Raw genomic sequence first — 25,088 nt, 5'->3', positions numbered from 1 at the left:
GCACAGCTCACTCCTTCCAGCGATAATTCTTTAGAAATCATAAACATTAAAGTCATAATCCGTAAGAATTGAGATACGTGTTTTCTAGCGCCCTTGGTAAGATGTAACTGCAGGTGAGACTGTTCTTTCAGAGCCTCCATCTTCTCTGAGCTGACTTTATTTTTTATTTTGTGCTCTTTTGTAAACTTTATTGAAACACATTCACCTCTCTACTTCCGGTCAGTCCCCTATTTGTTCCTCTCTTAAATCCACACGTACACGCACATGTTCCTATTACACTTCTGTCCTTACTACAAGCCTGACTCACAAGTTGGAAGTTCCCGCGCCTGGTTCGCGGATTTGCCGTGCGATTTGAAATATAAGGGGAAACGAAACACAACGTACATCCCAACTCGTATAAACTCACTGTTACTTTTCTCTGTACCGCAGCTTCATCTGTGCCCTGTGAAAGGGTGTTTTCTAAAGCAGGTGGAATCCTCTCAAAGAAAGAAACCAGCAGAAGCCCCAGCACTGTGGGAAAGTAAAGTTTAAATCAAATGAATAAAATGTCCCTTCTAACAGAGGCACACTCACATCACAACCCTCTCCCCAGTTTGTTTCCCCTCTGCCCCTGCCGCCACTCTACCAGAAAGAAACAAACACTATACTAATGAGAATATTATCTGTTTATTGGCTTTATCATTTAAGAACAATTCAAATATAAAGCATCACGCACCAAAGCCAGGGTGTCATTCTAATCACTCCTGAGCCTCTTTTACATTTATAGTCCACTTGATGGCAGAGTAGAGCAAATGAAGCACCGTGGAGCGTCGGTCAATGAGTGAACCAACTGGATGGAAGCTTCAATGCTCCGTGATGCTTTCACCTCAACATCACTAGTTTCATTAGTGGGTCATAAGATCAATCACCATTGTTTTAACTCACTCTTTTATAGAGAGTGAGTTAAAGGACAATTAACTGGATGAAAACCTTACGGAGAACAACTTTAAAATAGATGCTTCTTAGAACTTTACATAATCATCAAATTGAGATATTTTTCAGTTTCAGTAATCTCGTAGATTGCTGTCTGTACATCACACAGCTAGCTTGACATGAAGCATGACTGCAACCTAACACTTCCTGTTTGCATCGCCCAAAGCATGATGGGAGTTGTAGTGCCAACACTCAAAACATATATTTCCTAAATGGAAATAATAAAGTTCATGTATTTCTGTGTAAGTGACTGATGGCAACACCTTTTGTTGAGATCGGTCCAGTACTGAGTGTGAGTGCTGCAGCCTTTCCACTGACAGACTCAGGTTGTTGTCATAAGTGTTTGACTACATTGTGGAAAGATGGAGAAGTTGCCGTTATCCTGCCATGGTTTGGTGTGTAACAGGTCAACACAATAACTTTCCTCAGGGTCGACATGATACACTGATGCACAGCTCCATGAGATAACAGTCTGAACACATCATTTGTGTTTAGTTCCCACTGGACATTAGATGATGTACTTCGTAGACAAAGAGTGAATACATTTTAAAGGCATAATCCGTAAGATTCTTTGGCAGTAAGATGTTATTGTAGGAGAGCCTGTTCTTTCAGAGCCTCCATCTTGTCACATTTGTGGTCACTATACGTCTTACCTTTTTTATGCTCTTTTGTAAACTTCATTGAAACACATTCACCTCTCTATTTTCGCACAAACACACACACATGTTCCTATTACACTTACTGCCCTTACTACAAGCCTGACTCAGAAGTTGGAAGTTCCAGATTTGCGATTACAAGTGAACGCAGCATAACCAGCAGTGATGAGCTCCACTGACAGACCAACCGCTATCAGCAGTGTCACTAACATGGCGGTAATATTTACAACTAGCGAGGGAATGTCTCCACAGACACACAGATTGTTATACTCAGCAAAGAGGCAACAAGTGCTTAAACTTCCATTAATATTCCATGAATTGTGCAGTAAATGAAGTGCACATTTTTTGCTTGTATTAACTACATGGATGCTGGCATTCTATAGGTCGTTTTATAAAAGGTCCACAATTTCACATATGTCACTTGTTTGCTTTGTTCAGATTTCAGCAGCTAAAATTATACAATTGTTGCATTTGTCCTTTGGTTCATTGTTCACATGACAACATTCAACAGCAGTCCAAAGAACAGGCCTACAGGGCACTGGCACAGGGGCCCGCAAGGTCAGGCAAGGTCAGGGGGCCATCTCATCTTCATCCGCTTATCCGGGGTCGGGTCGCGGGGGCAGCAGCTTTAGCAGGGGACCCCAAACTTCCCTTTCCTATGCCACATTAACCAGCTCTAACTGGGGGATCCCGAGGCGTTCCCAGGCCAGTGTGGAGATATAATCTCTCCACCTAGTCCTGGGTCTTCCCCGAGGCCTCCTCCCAGCTGGCCGTGCCTGGAACACCTCCCTAGGGAGGCGCCCAGGGGGCATCCTTACTAGATGCCCGAACCACCTCAACTGGCTCCTTTCAACGCTAAGGAGCAGCGGCTCTACTCCGAGTTCCTCACGGATGGCTGAACTTCTCACCCTATCTCTAAGGGAGACTCCAGCCACCCTCCTGAGAAAACCCATTTCGGCCGCTTGTACTCGCGACCTCGTTCTTTCGGTCATGACCCAACTTTCATGACCATAGGTCCATTGGCCATAAAGTCCAAAAACACAACATGATCACAAAGAGATGCTTAATGACCACAAGTGAACAAAACAAACATAAATGACCACAAAGAGACAAAAATGACTAAAGGGATGCAAAACGAGCAGGAAGAGATGCTGAATGACTGAAAATAAGCACAAAAGCAACACATAGAGACAAAATACGACAACAGACACAAAATTATTCAAAATAGAAACATAAAAAAAAATAGAATAAATGTAAAAATAGATGTAAAACCACCACAAAAAGTATAAGGACCACAAAGAGAAACAAAATGACCACACATAAAACTGTCTAAAAATAAGTTCACAATGACAACAAAGGGACCTTAATTGACTATAAAACTACTAAAAGTAGACTCATTGAATTTGGGTGTGTTGGGACATTTGCACGGATTCCTTTTGCAAGAGCAGAAATATTCACTGGAGCAGCTTTAAGTGTGCGAGGGTGATGAAGATATCCTTCCAAAAGCTCTGAGTTGATCTACTTGTTTTTCTTCCGAGTGATAGTACTCATGTCGAGCATATTTTTTCTTGCAGATCAAACTGAACAGCAAAGGACTGATCTTCTCTGTGGGGCTCCTGCTGGCGTCTGTGTTCATCACTGTGAGTGTGACAGCATGTCCTATCACACACTTCTGTCTTCCCCACATGTGTTGGTCTCAGTCTGTCTATTGATCTGTTTACCTGCTTCTTTTTATATCCACCTGTCTGTCTGTCCTTCTCTCTATCTGTCCTTCTGTCCAGGTCCTGGGAGTTCACCTAAACAAGTGGACGTTGGACAGGCGCCTCGGTTTCACGTGTCTCCTCCTCTACTCCGTCTTCTTGTGTTTCTCCTGCCTCATCGAGTACAACATCTTCACATTTGTCAACCTGCCAACCTGCAGGGATGACTGAGACACACAAACACACACACACACACACAAAAACACACACACCCACACACACATTAGCAGTGGTGTTTGCAAGGAATTCCAAGTGCAGTTTTAGATGGATGGTTACGGTGGCGTCCGACGATAGAATGAGAATCAGAACGCATCATTCTCAATCTCATCAACAGTTAGAATTATGTGATCCTCACTATGAGTAGACTTCACCCTCTGCTTTCTTTTTCTGCCTGTCTTTCTGCTCAGTGTGGGGTTGAATTCGGGAGCAGAGTTGGAAGTGACTCACACAGTCCGGCGCTGAGGAGAACTCTCTGTCCGACCACCGCTTTCTTCTGACGGGAGGACCTTTATTTTCAAACTCCCCATATTTACGTGTGAAAGTAGTAATGTTTTCCTGGCTGCTAATTTTTCCTTAGAGGAAAGGAGAATCTTTTAGATCTACTAGTTGAGAGTAATAATTATAAAAGCAGTCAGTGCGTTTACATGCAGTGCAAAACCTGATTATATTAGGGTTAAGGGCATATCCCAGTTTCTAAAACACCATGTAAACACCGTACCCCGGGTAAAATCAGGGTTCTCAAACCCCCGTTAGCAGACCAAGAGAACTCCTTCAGTTCCCTGATTATTCGTTCATGTAAACAGCGTTCTCTGATTATTATCGGGTTTCTCGTCTGCGCATGCTCCCCACTCCCCAAGCAGTGGCTTTTGACCTGGAAATAGAAAAAACCAGGAAGCAACAGCGCCAAAAACAACGGGAAAAAAACAATCGCTACCAAGAAGACCTGTTTTTGTCGTAATTCTTTCCAAAAGTCGTCTGTTTGTGATTTTGTTAGGTTAACTGGGGAAAAAAGTCGTATTCAGTCCAGGTGTATGTTGGTGGAGAGCCACCTACTGTACCGGAGGAACAGTTACTCATTACCATTCAACCCCTGCTCATGTATACGAGGGGAACTTCAATAATCTGATTATTGCCCTAACCAGGTAAGGCCATTTTTGGGTTACCGACGTGTATGTAAACGCGCTGAGTGATAGCAGGTAATGTAGTGTGAAGTCTGAACAAAAGAATCTGTTGTGCAGATGAGCACATTATTTTAGGACTATTTAGATTTCCATTATGTGGTCAGGATTAAGTGTCTTTAGCGCGTTAGTTCAGAACATTCCTGGAACACACCCTCTCACACAGAACCAGGGCATTATCCACTCAAGCTATTTATACACTCCAATAGCATCACAGCTGTAGCTTCTATGATTTGTACTGGAAATTAATAAGCTTTATGGAGAGTTTTTTTTCTTTTCACACCTCTGTAAATAGCCCCAGATGTCATATTTATTATTTATTCATGTCAAACGCACATTTCTCCTCTGGAGGTTTATTTCTGGTTGCTGAAATCCAAACCTGAGATCTTTTCCGATGACCGCTCGTGTACAAACAAGCACAATTCCCTCTGGAGGTATTTGTCTTGTTGCGTTCATTAATGACTTGATTTCGTTATGTTGCGTGTGTGGATGTTCAAAACAGAATTGCACTGAAGAGCTTCAACTAGCTTCACGGGGAGACTGTGCGTTTCTCCTAATGCGTGCTGATTATGAGGAGAGCATCCTTGTAAAATGAAGCAAGTCTGTGTGAATTTATCATGTCAAGGTTTTAAGGAAGCAAATGTTTTGTTTGGGGGGGGGGTCATTTTGCGACTGCCACCGAGGGACACAACACAACAAACTGCTGCTTTTTCTCTTCTCAAAGACACCGACCAAATAGACTCAGAACAGCGGCGGCATTATTGCAAACGACAGACAAGTTGGAGGAGGTGTTTCCTCTGGTGGTTGGATGTCACTTCTCTGGGGGTCCCGAAGAGGAAGTGAGCTGTTATAAAACAGTAGTATCCTAGGAGTAGAGTAAAGATGCAATATAACGCATCAGGACTTTTATCACAGCTCTATTACTTTAAGGTTATTTTTATCCAGGACTTCTTTGTATTTTGTAAAGCCTAATGTCTAGATCTGTCCAGATATTGTAGGTTTGTGGTAAATTGAGATCAATATTCCTACTAGTTTTTAGAGCATGTACAATGTGGTTTGTGAACCGTGGGGGGATTTTGATTCCACTCCAGGAGTCGAGGCACACCAGCGATGTCACACGGTTCCTCAAAGACTTCCACCACAAAAATGAACACTTTGTCCGTCGGAGCCCGTTGATCCTCACAGTAAACATGTAAATGTCAGCTGTTCCTCCACATACCGTCATTTAAAATGTCATGTGCTCGAGTTTTTCTTTTTCGATGGAAGACACAATTGCTAAAACACAACGGAAGTCTTTTTGTTTCAGGGACGTTTTTAATTTATTGATCGGTAATATGAAATATGTTAAATATTGTCTTTCGAATGTACAAATAATGTTTTTTTGTTTATATATCATACGTATTTATTTATTTCACAGGCAGAGTACTATGGCTATGACCGGAAAACAGGGTTTAAATGTGCTTTGAATCTGACGTAATGCAATAACTATGAGCTCACAAATATGTAAATATGCTGCTTAATGATCAAAGACAGATTTATAATGGAGCTCAACCTGATGTATTCAAATCGTCAATGATGTCTGTCAATATGTGACAATGTCACAGCATAATTTATGAAAGGATTCATCAGACAAACAATCACAACAGGACTGTTATTAACACAGAGCCGGCAATTCTAAACATCCTAACAGTCAGCATAATCAAATGAATGGTAAGCTGTTTACGTCATTATCATATACTTTAGCTTATGTTTATAATGTGTACCTGAAGGTCATCTTTTTATTTCTCTTAAGCATGTCATATACCTCAGTGGCCAAATTCAGAGCTTTTAAATATTTATTATATAAGTCCCATCATTCCTTATCATTTATTTAAAAGTTTCTGAATTATACAAAAATCTAACTATAGGAAAAATATCGAGAATATTCTGATAATATTCTAAGTACAAAGAACTAATATTTGACAGAACTGTTGGATAGTTGTGTTGAGTTTATAACAATTGCTGATTTCCAGAGGAATTCTATAGAAGCCCATTCCCATCAAAAAACACGTCTGTATATTATATAATATATTGTATTAAATGTTATGAGTCACAAAAATGCAAAGATTAGTCAAAGTAATAAGCTGCACATTAATAAGTTTGACGTGGTAAGTCCAAATAATGAGTTTGAGAATGCTTTTAAGCCAAATGATGATAAATACATTTGACTTTATCATCATTTTGATTTGATTCATATTTTTGAGTTAGTATCTCATTTTAATTTTGAAAAAATTACTTTTCACTTTCAAATTCATCCATCATACTTTTTTTTTTTGACTTAGTATATAAAGACCTCATGATGTATTCGATGTCCGTCAACGTTTCTTTCTTTTTCCGGTGGAAACATGGGCTTCCATAGAGTCTCTGAAAAACTGTGAATGACTCGGGTAATTAGCCCTTTATAATTGGAAGTGTCTGCATTTGTTCTGAATTACATCGTTTCCCAGGACCTTGTTAAGAATTTACTCTCTCATATCATTTTATTACCAGGGAATTGTTAGTAAGCCATGGGACCAATGTAATAAAGTGCATCTTGCTTAAATCCCAAATAGTAATAATAGTTGGTGATTTTAATCAGATTAAGAAGTCGATATTTAAATGTTCAGCATTCCTGGCTCAAACTAGTATGCGCTGCCGTGTTTCCATAGACGAGTCCTGGCTCGGCTCGGCTCGACTCGGTTTGGCTCGACACTTCAGCCCGGCATGGAAGGGGTGCGTTTCCATTGCAGCAGCGCTACCTGCGGTGTCAGCAGCACGCATAATAGCCTTATGACTTTAGTTTCGTAAAATGAAGCTGAATTCACAAATATGAAAGATATTACTTCAGACATTCTTATTCTTACGTTGCAACTGCTGCTGTTATTATATTATTATTTACAATCGGGCGAGTCTGAAGGAGCAGCTGTAAAACAGATAAACACCTTCACAATAAAAGTCCCTCGTTGTTTTGTTATTTACTGCTTTTAATGTGAAGCATCAAGTGTTGGTGTTACTTAGCATTTTTAAAAACTATTTTCTCTCAGGCCTCCTGCACAGACATGAGTTGAGTCTCGCGGCACACACTCCACCTTAGTACAGGCTCAGCCCCTTTGGGACCAAAAAAGTACTTGGTAGCAGGTACTTTCCATTGCTGCTGCTAATGGGAAACCAAAAAAGAGTAAGTCGAGTTGAGCCATAACATGCAGTGGGAGAAAATGCTATATCACTAGCCACGAAAACGATGCTGAACATTTTCGGTCTGGTTACGAGAATACAGATATTTCCACTTTATCATACACCGCTGGCTGTTGAAGAAAAATATGTTTACAATCATCCTTTAATGTTTGAAGTATTATCAGTATCTCTATAATAAGAGCGTTTTGTCAGTTTATTACAGACAATATCTTTATCATGCACTTTACCATTCATCAGTTGATGCTACAGATTATTTGGTTGAATACATACTGTGCTGCTATTCACTGCACGTAGGCTACATTGTAACACCAAACATAGGGTACCATGTCTTTGAAAGTAACCAAACTCCCACAAAGATGCTCACATTTTGAAACGCGGCATCTTGTAGAGGAGATTTCTAAATAATTTGTGATATTCACATGGGTGATATTGCTGATGTACATATGTATATAGATAGGGGTAAATGTATTTATATATTTTTTGTCTCAATCTGTATATCTGTTGAATATATTTTCATAGATCCTAGGTCTCCCTTGTACCCCCTTTGATGTGTTTGAGACCACTGAAGCTATTGTCCTTTGTTTTACTCGCATGGAGATATTTCAATATAATAAATTATTTATGATAAATCTTGATGTACTTTGGGATGAAATTCCAATGAGTTATTAGATGGCACTGGATTTAGTTTGAACTGGATATCCTAGATGATCACATGCTGTTAGTATAGGATATAAGTGATGGAGAGTGAGAGTGTTTGCAGACGAAATGTTTCTCTACGTATCCAAGTTTTACCTCTTCATACACAAGAAACTTTTCAACCGAATGGTTTACTTTGTGCTTAAATGTGTAAACTGTAATTTTAGAGAGGATTTTGCTACCTGAGCATTAATAAAGTTGTCCTTGCTTAAGGTAATACAAGCCATGTCCTGTAATAGATTTTGTTTTATTGGACCTACAAACTCACACACGCATGCTTATAAGAGCTAACCTGTAGCTTTATGTTTATCAGTCAACAAGGAGTAAACATTCTGTACTCACAATGATGTAATTATTGCAAGTTTTCCTCAAGAAGCAACCATACAAACCATATTATTACAGACCCGTATTCACAAACACTGTTAAGGCTAAAGCTAGCTCCTATCTTACTGATTCAGGAGTAAATAGTGTCAGTCTCAATTTGAGGACTGCTAAAAGTATTTTAATGCTAAAATCAGCTCCTAAATCTGTGAAAAGTTACAAAAAGTCAAGAAGACTCCAACGTCTCTCAGAGCAAATCACAAACAATCCAACAATGGCTGCTGCCAGAAATCTGCCTCATAATCGCATCAACGTTTTAGAAACCTTTAATAAAAGTGGTTAAGCAGCATACATTTGCAGACATATTTTCCTATGCTTCTTTTTTTTATCTTTTAACATTATCCAGACTGAATTTTCTTTTCATAATTCCCTTCCTTTCATGCACCAGTAGAAAAAGGTAAAGGCTGTTGTGAAGAGGTTTCAATTCAGTTCAATTTTATTCACAGTGCCAATTCATAACAAAAGATATCTCAGGACACTTATGGACACATATGGAGAAGGTAAAGACCACACTCTGATTTATTTATGGTTCACAGAGACCCAACAATTCTCCCATGAGTACAATCTTGTGCACACAATGGCAACGAAAACCTTCCCTTTAACAGACAGGAACGTGGAACAAACCCAGCTCTGTGGAGGACGGACATCTGTGTTGAAATAAACGTGAAATGAAATAAACCGGATTCTGATTCTGATTGAGAGGAGGAAGAAAAGGAGTGAGAAATAGAGGAAAGACAGACAGATGGACAGAGAGAGACAAACACAGACAGAGAGACTGTCCGAGAGATCCAAGCAACCACAAAAGTAACAGTAACAATAATAATATCTATAGTAATGTGAATATGACCTGTATGTTATGGCAGTTAATATAGCAGAATAGTAGAAACAAGTATAGCTAAGGTGATAGAATATGATAATGATAATGATTATGGCGGCAAACATGATCAATGATGAGTAGTGTAATAACAGCTGTGATACAGTGAGACATATTGCTGATGATGTTTTAATGGCTACAAACTTTATAGTTTATTAAACTAATGATAGTTTATATGAGTAACAGTGATAATAGCAGCAGGAAGCGTCATGTAGGACCACAGCAGCAGGCACCACCACGATCAGCAGAGACCTGCGAGACGACAAAGCACAAACAACTCTGGGGAAGAAGCTGAATTAGTAACATGCATTGATGACACATGAATGATACAGACAGAGAGGAGAGAAGCTCAGAGTATCAGGGCCAGTCAGCCCTAACTATAAGCTTTATCAAAAAGGAAATTTTGAGCGAATTCTTAAATATGGGGACAGTGTCTGCCTCCTGAACAACACTTGGGAGTCGGTTCCACAGGAGAGGAGCTTGGTAGCTGAAGTCTCTGTCTCCCATTCTACTTCTGGAGACTCTAGGAACCACAAGTAGCCCTGCATTCTCAGAGCGCAGCGATCTAGTCGGTTAATACGGTACTATGAGCTCTTTAAGATACGACGGCGCCTGACCAATAAGAGCTTTGTACGTAAGGAGAAGGATTTAAATTCTATTCTAGATTTTACAGGTAGCCAGTGCAAAGAAGCTAATACAGGAGAAATAGGTTCTCTTCTATTTGTTTTAGTTAGTACACGAGCTGCAGCATTTTGGACCAACTGGAGACTCTTAACAGACTTATTGGAGCAGCCTGATAATAAGGAGTTGCAATAGTCCAGTCTAGAAGTAACAAATGCATGGACTAGTTTTTCTGCATCTCTCTGAGGCTCAATGTTCCTAATTTTAAGGAGGACACTCTTAGTGAGGAACATTTACTGCTGTTGAGGAGTACTCAAGATACAATGTTTGGTGAATACAGGATGATGTAACATATCTGAAGCAGAGGAGGAACTGCTGCAGCGCTTTATCCCAGCTGCTCTCAGTAATTTGCAAGCTTTGCCTCTTTCTCCACCTTCTGTTTCTCTGTGTAGCTGTGCAACCTCACCAGGACAGGACAGTCTCACCGGCAGTCCTACGGGGTGGGAGGGGATGGAATCGATAAGACTTTATTGACCAATGCCTTTATTGATTCTGCTGAAATGGGTCTGATTCTTTACCGACTATACCGAGACAATATTTCATTTCATTTGGGTTTTTTTGTGTCAAAGAAGGAGTTAAGGTTATCATGACACTCGTGTGTAGAGGGTCAAATACGTGTCATTCCTGGAAGTTAAGCCCATGTGGTGTAGAAAGATGTTTCAGCATGTTGCTGGTGTTTTCACTCTCAGTGGAGCTGATCATTTCACAGACTTTACAAGCTGCACTGTTGTCGTCTTTAATCGTGAAATGAAGCCACACTTTGGACCGTTTCTTCCTCTCTACCATGACGCCTCCTTGTTGTTTCCAGCAGCGTATGAGTTTGACGTCATTGTTTTTTGCGATGTGCAACTGTCAGAAAAACATCGATAAAAGGAAATTATAAGCTCAGGAGCTTATGATTCGGACTCCCTGAACCAGTTCTCGATTCTCATCCCTAGCAAGTGGGTTATTTTGTATATTCAGGCTACAGACTGTCAATCACAACGGAGCAATTGATCCACAATACAGTTACAAAATTAGAATATTTTTACAGTATACAAAGTTCAAAAAGAAGAATATCTGACAGAACTGTTGGATAGTTGAGCTTAGAACAATTGCGGATTTCCAGAAGAATTCTATAGAAGCCAATTCCCATCAAAAAACTATACATATATTATATATTGCATTAAATGTTATGAGTTACAAAAATGAAAAAATTAGTCCAAGGTATGAGATGTTTGACGTGGTGAGTCAAGATATTGAGGCGTTGAACAGTTTGCGAATGCTTTTAAGCCAAATGTTGAAAATTCAAAATTATAAATATATTTTTGACTTTATCATCATTTTATGTGCGCCTGTTCCTCTGCAGAGGCCCAGGCAGTGTGAGTACAAACGGGCTGGCCAGCGGGGGGAGACGGAGGGGGGGACAAGTACCCTAAAGCCCGGGGCACGGTACAGGCGGACAGTGTGAGTGCGCCCTAAATTGCCCGTAGGTGTGAATGTGAGTGTGAATGGTTGTCTATCTCTCTTTGTCTCTATGTGTCCTGTGATAGACTGGCGTCCTGTCCAGGGTGGACCCCGCCTCAAGCCCAATTTCAGCTGGGATCGGCTCCAGCCCCCCGCGACCCCGCTAGGGACAAGAAGTTGAAGATGAATGAATGAATGAATCCAAGGTGCTTCTTGTCGGCTCAGGAAGGTTTCATTTAAAAGTGTGATCAGTTGCTGATTCACACCTGGGATGACGGACCAACCAAACAGCTCTGTAGACCTCTGATGAAGTGTGGAAATGTGAGGTGGGAGTACCATCTAGTGGTGAAGTACTGGTACAACAGCATCTGTGAGAACATTTTGACCAAAATGAAAACACACAGCCAGGCGTGACACTTCATTTCCAACATGTATTAAGTGCAAAAGAATATTCATGATATCTCTCAATGACAAATAATAAACAGGAAGATGTCTCCTGGATGCAAATGACACCATAAAGAATATTATAGACATGGAAAAGCCGTCTGTGAAAAATCCCCGCACAGAGACATAAATACTCACTTTGCTTAATCAAAGAAGGTCAAACAGGAATGAATGGAGTGTTACGGTTCAACACACTCAGGAAATAAACAGCGTATCAATTACCAAGACTGGACAATTTCAAGTGTTTTTGGAGCGACTGTACCAAACTCAACACTGATCACGTCTCTGCAGGTGCCCGTTTCACTGCCTGACCTCAGACCACACATCCTCTTCATAACTGACTGGAGCTGCAATAATTCATCCATTCATCCATTAGTCGGCAATGATTTAATTAATCGCAAACTATTTTGATAATCAATTAATCATTTTGGGTCATTTTTAAAGAAAAATGTCCAAATTCTCTGATTCCAGCTACTTCTATGTGAATATTTCCCTGGTTTCGTTCCTCTATGACAGTAAACTGTCGTTAAGTTGAGGACGAAAACATAACATTGTAGGACGTCGTCTTGGGCTCTGAGGAACAGTGAGCAAAATGTTTCACCGTTTTCGACATTTTACGGAACAAACAACTGATTGATGAATCAAGAAACTGATCCGATAGATTAATTCATTATTAAAACAATCCTTAGTTGCAGTCCTAAAACTGACACATCGTTTTTTTCACCAGGATAAAAACCCTAAACATTTGTGAGTAGTACAGAGACGTGTCGGTCACATATTGATGGCCTTTGGAGTAGCAGTGTGTAGGATTTATGAGCTCTATTTGAACATAATATTTATAGTTGTGCTTTCATTAGTGTATATACACTTTAAACTAGGAAAGGTGTTTCTGAGCCGTTCAAAGCCACGTTCAGTCGCCCAGAACAGACACCAAACTCTGGCTCTAGAGAGTTTTTACATCACCTGAGGGCCACCTTTAGATGCTAGACTGTAACATAAGAGAATGAGTAAATATGAGGCCAAATGCAGCAATAATCTACTTTATAAGTTATAATACAGTAACCTGTTTTGTTCGGTGACTAAATTCCAACATCTCCCCTCAAATAAAAGGAAGGGCTGAGCGGTTGGTTGCAACCTCACCACTAGATGCCACTAAATCCTCCACACTGCTACTTTAAATGGCAAAATAAAGCACTGTAGTATCTTTCATATCACCAGGATAATCAGTAAATACATAAATGAACGTTACATTTTTCTAACATCTCAATTAAAAACAAATTACATGTACGAACAAATATTTTACAATGTTAAAATGTGAATTTTCAAGATTATCATAAAAAAAATGCCACATTATATATTATACATTTCATTTATATTGGTGGGATCTACCTGCAAAAATGCAGCCTTTTGCACAGGAAATGCTGCATGTCAAAAGCAGAAGGCAGAAGCCCGTAGCTGTGTGAGCCGTGGCCCAGTAGACCGGACATAGAGACACACGCTTATTCAATCATCAACAGAGAGAAGAGCCTCTGAAATCCCAATGAGTACACAAAGAAAAAAGGCACCATGTTCTTTTTTTTTCTGCCATTAAAGTGAGTGTTTGTATCGTGGGTAATGTAGGCACCAGGTTTTGAGAAGGTCAGGGGGATTAAAAAAGACGATAACTCCTGTTCTGCTACATCAATTGAATCAGACAATGTTATAGGAGTGTGATGCTACAACGGTGGAGTGCTCTTTTAATGCCTGCCGGTTTGTTGAGGTTGTAAAGTTCTTTTGATTTGAATTAGGAGCAGAAGAACTACTGGAGAGCAGTTGCTGCGAGGTCTCCTGTCTCCCCCCACAACAGAAGCAAAGCAGAGGTTTGATACAACTGCATTCTCTTCGAACAGGAGTCACTACAGAAAAGTCTTTCAAATCTTTTTTGAACCTTGCTACAGCACAGCACTTTATATTGTTTTGTGTTTTACTAAGGTCCTTTAAGTAAGTGTTAGTTAATAGCAATAAGGGCATCATGAGTCCTTATAAGATGCTCATTAACAATGTTAATAGACTACAAGTGTTAATAATAGCATTAGAAAACACATTTATTGTTAGATTATAAGATATGGATGAGCACTTATAATAAATGCATTTATATATGCGTTTATTCCCTACGTATGGTCAAGGACGATAAAACGTGAATAGAAAACGACAAATATAATATTTCAGCAGCAAAACACTGTGAGAAATCTCTTTTAATTTTTTTTTCTTTCTTGTAAATGAACTAACAAGGGAACTACTGTGTTCAGAGTTTGAGTTATGTTTCATAACCTTTACTCTCTGTGGCTGCCATTTACATGGAGGGGATGAAAAGTCAGAACAAAAACACCTTTCAAAAGACATTGTAATTATATAGAACTTTTACTCCCATTTTACCAACCTTGACCACCTGTGGTGCTTATTCCACATGGATGAACTGTGAATATATAGTTAACTGCACTGGTTCCAGCCCTTTGCTGCATGTCATCCCCTCTTTTAACATTTTAAAAAGTGTTAATAAGTTAAATTATAAAGGATTCATAAGCCCTAACAAGAAATTGTTCCCCAGGAGCTGAAAAAAAGCAAAGTTAACTGTAAGTGTCTCTTATCTAACAATAAATGTGTTTATGATGCTATTATTAACTCTTGCATAGGCGTACACAATAATAACGTTAATAAGCGTCTTTATCTATTAAACAATGCTTATTGCATGGATCTTAATGTAAAGTGTCACCTCCAGAGGGAACTCTTTCCTGTGCACTGGCCACCACAGGGTGTCACCAAACACATCCAAACATTCCCAAACACAAACACATCCAAACATTCCCAAACACATTCAAACGTTCCCAAACACATTCAAACATCCCTAAACACATTCAAACATCCCTAAACACATTCAAACACATCCAAACATCCCCAAACACATTCAAACCAATCCAAACACATCCAAACATCCCCAAACACATCCAAACATCCCCAAACAAATTCAAACAAATCCAAACACATCCAAACATCCCCAAACACATTCAAACAAATCCAAACACATCCAAACACATCCAAACATATTCAAACAAATCAAAACACATCCAAACATCCCCAAACGCATCTAAACATATCAACAATCTGAAGGATTAAGAGTTTTAACCCTAACAACATAATAACATAGTTTACCAGCAACTGTTGTAAGTACATCACACTATCACCTAAATACAGGATCTGCTGTATATTTAAAATGATTGAGAAAAGATTAGTCTCACATGTATCAGAGATCTTTTTACCCTAAAGGTAACAACAACAACAACAACAACGGCTGACCCTGAATCAGCACATGAGGCACCAGCATTAACGCATAACTGTGAATAAATTTTAGAGTTCATGTGGTCTTCAACACACTGCCCATTATCTCCAACATCTATGGGTTCAGACTTCGAGCACAGTGTTGCTCTCATGTCAATTATGGAGCCAAGAAAGAACTCAAGTTCTCTCATTTCCTTCCATCCTTTCGTGTTTTCCTCTTTTACTCGTGCGTGTCTGACAGAAGTTTGCAGCGAGGGGATGTAGACCGAGACAGACGTACCATCCAAAAGCAGAAGTCAGGCTTTGTGAAGACTGGCACTACACAGTGGAACACTGTCAACATGCTAGCTCTCTGAGGTCTCACGGAACCACGTTTGTTAGAGCTGGTAGTCATATAGATACAGAGTTGCCGTTGAGGTGGCTGGGTGGCAGGCTGAGGCTAAGAGTGGGACTGAGGCCTGTGCTGACAGTGGGCTGGGCAGAGGGGGCTGACAGCTCCATGCTGAGGTCATTCAGGTTGGCCTGGGGGTCAGAGGTCACAGTGAGGTCATTGAGGTTGGGTGTGAGATCAGGCGGAGCTGATGCCGAGGTGTTGCCGTTGACCAAGCGGCGGAAGACAAAATGGAAGGGAGTAGCCTGTGAGCGGCTGAGGAGCTCGGCCTTGATCTTCTGAGGATGGGTGTCTGGAGCCAGCTGCTGGCTGCTGCCCTCCGTCAGCAGGAACAAGCCGTAGTTCTCAGGGTCTGGCACTTTAAACTTCTGGGCGCACAGCCGGCACACCTCCTCCACGGGGGCGTAAGGTCGGACCTGGATCGTCTTCGCCGTACAGCCGCTGTCCAGCTCCTGCAGCGCCACACGCAGGTAGTTCTGAGGGACAGGCAGAGAGAAACAATCAGACACACATTCTCCTCATGTGTGGCAAGCACATTTAGTCTGAGTCTGTTTTTGTTTTTTTTCTATTCTGATTTTGGCTTTCAACGATTTGGGAAAAACTTTCACTTGTGGCAAACGTTGTTATGTAACGTTCTTAACAAAGACAAACCAGCATGTTTCCTTTTGTAGGCCTGTCTGCCCTCCAAGCTTTCAAAATGCAGATAAAGCCGTTGGCATTAGCTTCTACTTGCTATACAAAACAAAAAAACACCGAACAAGACTTTTTTTCACACTCCTGCTTGTAATCTGCAGCATACTCACAGGCTTCACCTGTTGGTGAAAGACCTGCAGCACAGCCACTACATCTTAACATTAATTAAATACTGCAGCTGTACAACATTAACTGAAATAAGAAAATCATTATAGTATTATTATTATTATTATCATCATATTTACACTTTTTTAGTTATCTTATTTTGTTTTTCAGTTGAATTAAATTAAAGTTTTTTTCTTTAATGTTCAATACATGCATGATGTTTCCAAAGTCATCTTGTTAAATAATCCAGATCTCAGTATTCATCTAAATAACTATGATTATGATTTTTGCAATAATCAAGCAGCTCTACATTGTATTTACAGAGATGCATTTTCAGAAGTTGCCAGCTGAAATGGTTCCATCACACAAAGAGTCAAACTGAGTGATACCACGTAATTCCGCCCTGAGATACATCTTTTAAAGTCCAGTGTGAGTGAATAAACTTGGCTTCAGACATTCTGTATTATGTTTTACTTCCACTGCACAGGGCCTCGGTAGATCCTTTTTCGGGGTTGTCAGTGTCCATTTGTTATTTCTTATAGTTTTATTCCGTTCTTTGTTCTAATATCTGTATGGAAACATTCTCAAATTGAAAATGAAAACAAATAATAGCTTTCACATTTCAATCTATTTTTTTAACGATGAGTTATGTCAACATTACTGATGATGATGACAGTTTGAGGCAAAGTCTCCAGTACCTGGAAGTCATCGATTGACGGTGCAGAGCGCTGAGTGGTGCGCCGGCGGTGCCACTGGTGGAGTGTGTCCCTGGTTTCAGAGCTCAGTACTCTGGCTGCCTGCTCCTCCTGGAAGTTTCTAATCAGGGACATAGCTCCATACGCACTGGTCAGGTAGTAGCCACCTGGACACACAGAGGCACCGGGTTAACAATTTGTACAGAGCAGGGGTGTTTACGGTTCAGACAGACAGACACACACACAGACACACACACATGGTGGAGTGTTTTCTTTCAAGTTACTTGTACATATGTTGACGTGACTATACAGTATACAGTTTATGGGCCACCTTAAATAAAACTACAACTATTCTGTATTTCTCTTGAGGAAGAATGCGCTGTATCACTGATCACCGGCGATCTAAACCCATTCAGAGTGATATGTCACCTTCAGAGTTTCCTAAATCCCTGTGAACGGCCATTTGAGAGGTCGTGCCCTGAAACTTTCCGGGAGGCCACTCTACAGGGCTAATGGAAACACGCCTAAAGAGAAGTACCATACCAAACTAGAATAATATAACTAAGAAAAGGGAGTATAACACAGAAAAATGTTGAACAGGTAGAACACATGAGTCTTGATACAGGTTTTCAGACATAAGTATACTAAAAATAATCAGAGCAGAAAACTTACAATATGTTACAACTGGAAAACATTGGAGCAAGGGCGCCTTGCATTTCTTTGCAATTTACTACCAGGAGCGGAAATTAACAACATCAGCAACCAAGGTTACAGGTTTCTCTGGCATAAGCATGTAGCTACATGTAGCAGTGAATGTAATGTAAACAGTCTAGTAGTGTGTCTGGAGCAGATTACTTTTGAGGTCCAAATGAAGCTTCATGAGGCATTAGTTGTATTTGTTGAGTCCACTAGATGGAGCTCTTGGTTTAAAGAAAAGGGCTCAATGAATGGTGATTCAGTGTGTTTTCAACCCTTTGTTAAACAGAGAGCTCTATCTAGTGGACTCTAATAAAATAGTAATAAATAAAAACTCTAATAAAATAATGAAAATGCTTCACGAAGCTTCATTTGGACAACACTCCAGATGACCACATAAAGCAATCTGGAGTCAACGTGTTCAGGATTACTTTTACACATGTCTACCTCATTATTTGAAGCCACATTTATTCTGAAAATCCCACAATGTAGCATAACACAAGACAGAAATGAAATAAAAGCATCTCCTGTAAACAAACAGACCTTCTCCGTGGAGCAGAGAGGGGTCCAGCAGCTCCATCATGTAAAGTATCTCATTGTCCAGCTGGGGCATGTCACACTGGGCCAACACATAGGTCAGCATGGGCAGGAAGTCATCAGCACCATACAGACGACCTGAGAGGCAGACACACCAGGGGGTCATCCCGCACTTTCACCATTTTTTTTTCACCATTTCATAGTTTTTGCAAATTTTCATATTTGAGGATTGTTGTGATTATCATAATGCAGAGTACAACGTGGAGCTCTCTACCTGAGTTGTCCTCCATGATGGTGTAGATGAGTTTGCACACTCTCAGCAGAGTGCTGACCTTCTTCTCAGGGGAGTAAAGTTTACTCATGGTGTGGAACTTGTGCTTGATCTTCTCTATGGCCACGGGGTCCGGGGGCAGGGTGTCAGCCACGCCCATGTCCTGCGGCTGCCGGGCCTTGGCCAACGACAGGTTCTCCTTTAGCTCCTGCCACTCCCCGCTGCGCACCTGGAACTCCTGCAGGGCCGCGCTCACCACCGGTTTGAGGGTCTTCAGGACGCACTTGTGCATGGCCTTTTCCAGGACTCGGTCTGGGGATACGAGGGAACAGGTCAGCCTTTTCACGAGAATTTACTTTACAAATGTTAAACTGTCCATTCTTTCAGTAGACTTGATATGAAAATCACTAGGATTTTATTGAAGCCAAAGACAATTCAAAGTCAACTTGATAGAAGAGTATTAACTAGGACAGCAGTAGCTCCAGTTTTTACCTATCATTCTTCTGTTCGCTGCACATAAACAAAACATATTTAACCTTAGTGAAGGGAGTATTTATTCATCCTGGAAACACTTTCACAACAGCAGTAGGTGTTGTTAAGCAACCTTTTCAAATATTTCTTTTTCAGAAAAACTTTTACTTAGAACTGGGACTTGCAGCAGAGCATACACATTAAAACACATTAAAGGCTGGCTTAAGCTAAAGGGCAATGCACCCCAAGAGAGCGAGAGAGATGGTGTGGATTTCAATAAGCAGTCCACACTTTATTGCAGTTGATTTATTAATATATAGAATTTGAACGCGAGGAATTGTAAATTCAGATGGATTTTGATTGGTTGTCAGTGTTTCTATGATTCATTAGAATGCTCCTAAAGTGATCCCAGCGATAACTTTCACCACTGTTGTAGTTGTTATAGTTTCCACATCCATGATTTTCACCCTCTGTCATCAACAACGATTTTTAAAACTGTATTCAAAGATGTCATTACAGATATAGTTCCCAGGCAATCAGCCTCAGTATATGGGTCATCTGCTCTACCAGGTAAGCTACTGGACGCCCCATAGTTATAGTTCTGAGTGTGGATGTCCCTTCGCTCTGTAATGAGAATGATGATGGAGCGAACCAACCATTCAACCCAGCCGGTTTCATCCACAGACTGAAATGATCACCAGCTAACAGAGGGAGTGGTACCATAACTTCCTGGGCATTAGCATGAGCATAGCAACAGCGACTGATCATGAAACTCCTTAACTTTGTCAATATTCATGTGTGTTATTGATTTGGTTTGATATACCTCACTGAACTGCATTGTTGTGATCTTTTGGTAGTCAGGTTGGCAGCACCACACTGCTGCTAAGTGATGTTAGTTTTGTGCTTTATTGGCAAATGCATGCAAACTAACCATTCTCTTTCTCGCCGGCACACCTGTCCTGCATCTAAATTCTTCACACATACTTTGATTTAGCTTTAACATGGGGACACCATACAACCTATTAGCTACACACAGCAGAGAGTGAACTCAGAGCTCCTGCTCCACAAGTTCTATTGTCTGATCTGAACACATGCTCACACTCCTGCTCCTATTTAATATTGGATAAAAGTGAATGCTGCCAACCAAAACCCTTCCATATATACTAGTTATTGATACTGTATGGTAATTGTGGTTGTATTTATTAGTTTAATTATTAATCAGGATTCCAAATTAAAAGTTTACTTAATTGAATTTATTTTCCAGATTTCTCAGGTGGTGTCCCACAAGAGGTGGCTTAATGTAATCAAATCACATTATTCTATATATTTATATGTTTCGATAATTAGGTTTTACGTCTTCATTTTAATGTTTTGACCACGACATAGTTGAGGCATCAGGGTGAGACTTCTTTTTCTACTTTAGGCAGCGTTTTAAAGCTGTGTTGTGTTCTTGTTTGATATCTGAACAAACAAGAACAGGAAGGCCAAATAAAACCTCTTAGATAAGAGCGTCTTTGAGAAGTCCATAGATCACTTATCCACAGATAAAAATGTACTTGTCACCACTGAAAACAAGCAAGTGTCAGTATCCACTATCCTGTTTGTCTATCTGTTTACTGTCAGTCTATTTTGAGCTAATTTAATTTCAGAGCAAACACCACGGGTTCACAAGGTCACATCACATTCCTTATCAGTTTTGTTAGACAGACCCTACACGCTTCCTGGAGACTGCCAAGGTCGGATCACTATTTTTGTGTCACTTGCATTGTCACGTGTGAAAGCCAAGCTCTTGTTGTTCACCACCTTTATACATTAAAATCCGAGGCACTTGTGTGTTACTGTTGCTGGAGCACACTCAGAATGTAGCGCTGGGTGTGTATGTCCACACAGCGACAGTGTCAACATCAGCTTTAACCAGCTCAGCTTGTTGAGTCCGACTAACACAAACCATGATATTAGAATGCAGACAGGATGGATGCAGAGAGGGAGGCCAAACCACAGCACTGCTGAATAAGGACCCTGTGTGCGTGCCGTCTGTGTGTGTTACTGACTTTCTTCCAGAAAAAGGATGAAGTCAGCAGTATTTTGGCTGAGCACATCTGCAGACAGATTTTTACTTTCCACCACAGCCTACTGGCATCCAGCATGTGCTAGTCACAACAATCAGCCTGTCAGTCAGTCAGATGAGCTGTTGAATTCCACCTCCCTCTCTGGTCTTACTTTACTGGAAGATTTCTCCACACCTGCATATTGCTACCTGCTGATACCTCTGCTTGAACTAAACCAGACAGAACAGTCTCACTTCCTCATTCTACGACTTACTGATTAGGAGTTTCCAGTAAGTAGGGCACCCAGCATGTTGAACCGGCATCGGCACATTTAGTGTTGTTTTTTTCTGTTTGACGGATTATGAGACTGAGAGGATTTGTCTGTGTTTCACAGCCAATTTTAGTATTCTAGGATGAGATTTTCTTTGATTTTGTCATTGCTTTGGATGAAAAAGACAGCCTGTCTAATTGAAAGAAACCCTCTTCCCACCATTTTATGTTCCTGGTGAAAAGTGTTACTGAAACTACCTGTGGCTCCAAAGAGGAGCCACCCAGAACAAAAAATTTGAACATTATACTCTTTCTGCACTTTCATGTGAAGTCAATTTTATTTATATAACCCAATATCAAATATCACAAATTTGAATGAATGAATGCCTCAGGGGGCTTTATAATCTTTACAGCATACAACACCCTCTGAGAGAGAATGCAACTATGTTGCACTGCAAGGTTTGAAATGGTAAAAATATAACTGGTATTTTGTGCTAGGATTCCCAGCACAACTTGCAACAGGAACAAGGAAAATACAAATGTATTAACCCTCAAACTCCACCCTTTTCAAAAGATTGTAAAAAATAATCATAAAAAGAGATAAAGATAAGGATAAAAATTTAAGACAACTTAAAGTACTACAAGTTGCAATTAACAGTTATTTTCTTGAATAACTGATTCATTATTTGATTTATAAAATATAAGAAAATAATTAAAAAGCAGATTAGACAAGTTGGAAACAGTCGACTGTGGGCACATTTGCCTAAAAAGTTACTTAAACAATGAAGTAGATTAGCAAAAAATAATCTAGTCGTCATCTTTGGGGGGATATCTGCGTGCATACGGTGACGCAAATGTGTGTGAAATTGGATGTTGCGTGTACGTCAGGTGTGCAGGTGGAGCTTTGAAGCACTGCCACACAACAGCACCCAGAGCTGGTGCATGCGTAGAAACTTCCTTCTTCTCTCCCTAACAGCGGAGAAGCAGGACGCAGTACAGTGTGACAGGGACACACCCAGGACACTTGAATGTCCAACTGATAGAAACAGTCCAGCATGTTTGTTGTTGTTTACCTGAACTCTGCACATGGATGTTACGGAAACACGTACGCCACGTGAGCCAGCGTGAGCAGATCAGAGCACACTTTTGTGTTTTTACTCCTTTACGTGGAAACACAACGGTGGAGGGTTATTAAGATTTCCACTCTGGAGGGTGCTTTCACTTTTTTTGCGCCCAAAAATGCCGTCGCTTTGAACGAAAGGCACATCTGATCAAACATTTTGTAGTTTTCACCCGGGAGCGTTATCGTGTAAACAGGGCTCAAGTGCATGGTTTGATGGCAAAACAAGAAGCCTCTTATTTCTAGCATTTTTTTTGGTTCCTAATAATCACTGGACTCCATACAGGTGATTAAAAACTGTCTGGGCATAAAGTTAAGGGCTCTGTTAAAAACAAAGAGTAAGATTGCTCAAAGAGAAGCTGTGTGTCAAACAGGCTTGTGAGTGTAGCTTCACTGTGCTCAGAAGTTTTCTGCACTTTAGAGAAACGGCCAACAGTGAATGGATTTCTGTGCCCTGATCTGGCCTTTAAGTCAATTCATTCACCTAGCACACACGCTAGGCAGACCAGCACACAGGAGAGGTGGAGTGAAAAATCAAATGCTGATTGAGTGATTTGGTTTTACGCTTCAGGCTATACGCCGCTTGCAACTCCAAAAAGCAGCAGAAAGAACCAAATAGATGCTGATAGGATGTTTTTTCATGAAAGACTATTTGCTTGCAGGATTTGCTCACAGAAACTCCCCTCCTAAGTTTTTTGTTGACAGTTCACTGAACTAAATGCCACACAGCCAAATGACTGGACTATAATTACTGCATCGGATGGCAGCGTGGAAATGCCTTCCCTTAAGAAAATAGCCTATTTTAATAGCACATTACACTGCTAAGAGTATATTGGTTTCGTGTGGGCTCAAGCTGTTCCATAAGCAGACTGACTGTAAATGGTTTGTGGGGGCTGCGTATATGTGTGTCCTTTCTATGGGGATGGAAACACAGTCTATAGAGATGGAGAGTGATGACGCATTAATGGCCCATCAGCATGAACAAAAGGATACAGACGCTCTTGGGCGTTAGATTTAGAGGAAACAGTACTCTGGCGGTTCTAGTGTAGGGCAACTAGTCGGCCAAGGTCAGCCAAAACAAGCAGTCAGACACAAACACATGCTGCTTTAACAAAACGGGGCCTCTTCCCACTTGATAAACATCCTGTCATCAAACATCCTCTGTCCTCTTCTGTCCTCTTCTAGCCTTTAACTTAACATCTCAATAATTCCTCAACATTAAAGAGGTATTTCTCACATACCGTATGCCTGTATCTCATCTTTCTACCAAATTAACATAATTGCAACACCTGAAGCAGATACAACCCCAGTACAATCACATCCAACCCACCCCCATAGGCATGTAAACACACAGAATGGCATGTAGACAATGCATCTGTGTGTCCTTGTAGGAAAAAATAGCCTGGTGTAATCAGGAGGATAGGTGTGTCTATCTGTCATGTCACTGAAACTAAGGAGCTCTCCTGATACATAGGCTGCTAACTTCCTGCGTCAACAATACCCAATTATAGAGCAAGACTTCTCTGTGCTTTGGGCACATACATACTTTTGAAATAAGTCTCAGAAACCTTTTTTCCCTGAATTCTAACTATATAAACAATTTTATTCTAGACTGTTTCACTGCCATTTTGAATTATGTCTAAATCTGATTTTTTATTAGTCCTATAAATTTTGAACAATTATCACCTAATTTGAAACAGAAAGTCTCCAAACAAAGCTGAGAAAACACAGTTTTGCTGTAGCTGGCCCTTTGTTTGCTCAAATGCTGTTGATAGGGCTTATACTACAAAACATGGCATGTCTCCTGAATGCTTTGTGATATGGCAACCACATTTAGTGGACATGTGAAGATTTGATATCTGTGTAGACATGACAAACTTGGTGCCATTTGGCCAATATGTAGCAGCATCACACTATATAAAGGAACAAAAAAGGAATGAATCTCTGCATGTAGAGTATGTATGACTTTCCTTCACATAACTCAGGGAGTGTTCTTCCAATCAATTTCACACTTGGCAGGTGTACCGCTGAGGACCCAAGAGAGTGCAATGTCAAGTCGATTGTGTAAGCGGTTCTCGAGAGAGCTGCGAGAAACGCTTTTGGTGGGACAAGCAATCGGCCCACTCCAAAGGGGCACGCTCCCCAACAACACTGCAAGCAGCAAGACCGGGAGCC

General features: G+C 40.5%; 2 protein-coding genes across 2 annotated transcripts in view; one reads left to right on the top strand and one right to left on the bottom strand.

Moving 5' to 3' along the window:
- The window catches only part of slc24a3 (solute carrier family 24 member 3), a gene marked incomplete at its 5' end in the record, with an annotated part of 115,630 nt that extends 111,081 nt beyond the window's left edge, over nt 1-4,549 (top strand). Inside the window, 2 exons of the mRNA XM_083923354.1 lie at nt 3,203-3,268; nt 3,410-4,549. Coding sequence (XP_083779480.1) covers nt 3,203-3,268; nt 3,410-3,559 — 216 coding nt within the window. The 3' untranslated portion in view covers nt 3,560-4,549. The remainder of the gene's footprint in view (nt 1-3,202; nt 3,269-3,409) is intronic.
- A 7,771-nt stretch (nt 4,550-12,320) lies between these two features.
- The window catches only part of rin2a (Ras and Rab interactor 2a), a 54,747-nt gene continuing 41,979 nt past the window's right edge, over nt 12,321-25,088 (bottom strand). Inside the window, exons 9-12 of the mRNA XM_083923312.1 lie at nt 19,008-19,316; nt 18,740-18,871; nt 17,504-17,667; nt 12,321-16,483 (exon numbers count right to left, since the gene is read on the bottom strand). Coding sequence (XP_083779438.1) covers nt 16,007-16,483; nt 17,504-17,667; nt 18,740-18,871; nt 19,008-19,316 — 1,082 coding nt within the window. The 3' untranslated portion in view covers nt 12,321-16,006. The remainder of the gene's footprint in view (nt 16,484-17,503; nt 17,668-18,739; nt 18,872-19,007; nt 19,317-25,088) is intronic.

The sequence above is a fragment of the Echiichthys vipera genome, assembly GCF_963691815.1.
Source record: "Echiichthys vipera genome assembly, chromosome: 11".
Classification (NCBI taxonomy): Eukaryota; Metazoa; Chordata; class Actinopteri; order Perciformes; family Trachinidae; genus Echiichthys; species Echiichthys vipera.
This window is presented reverse-complemented; position numbering and strand designations above follow the sequence as displayed.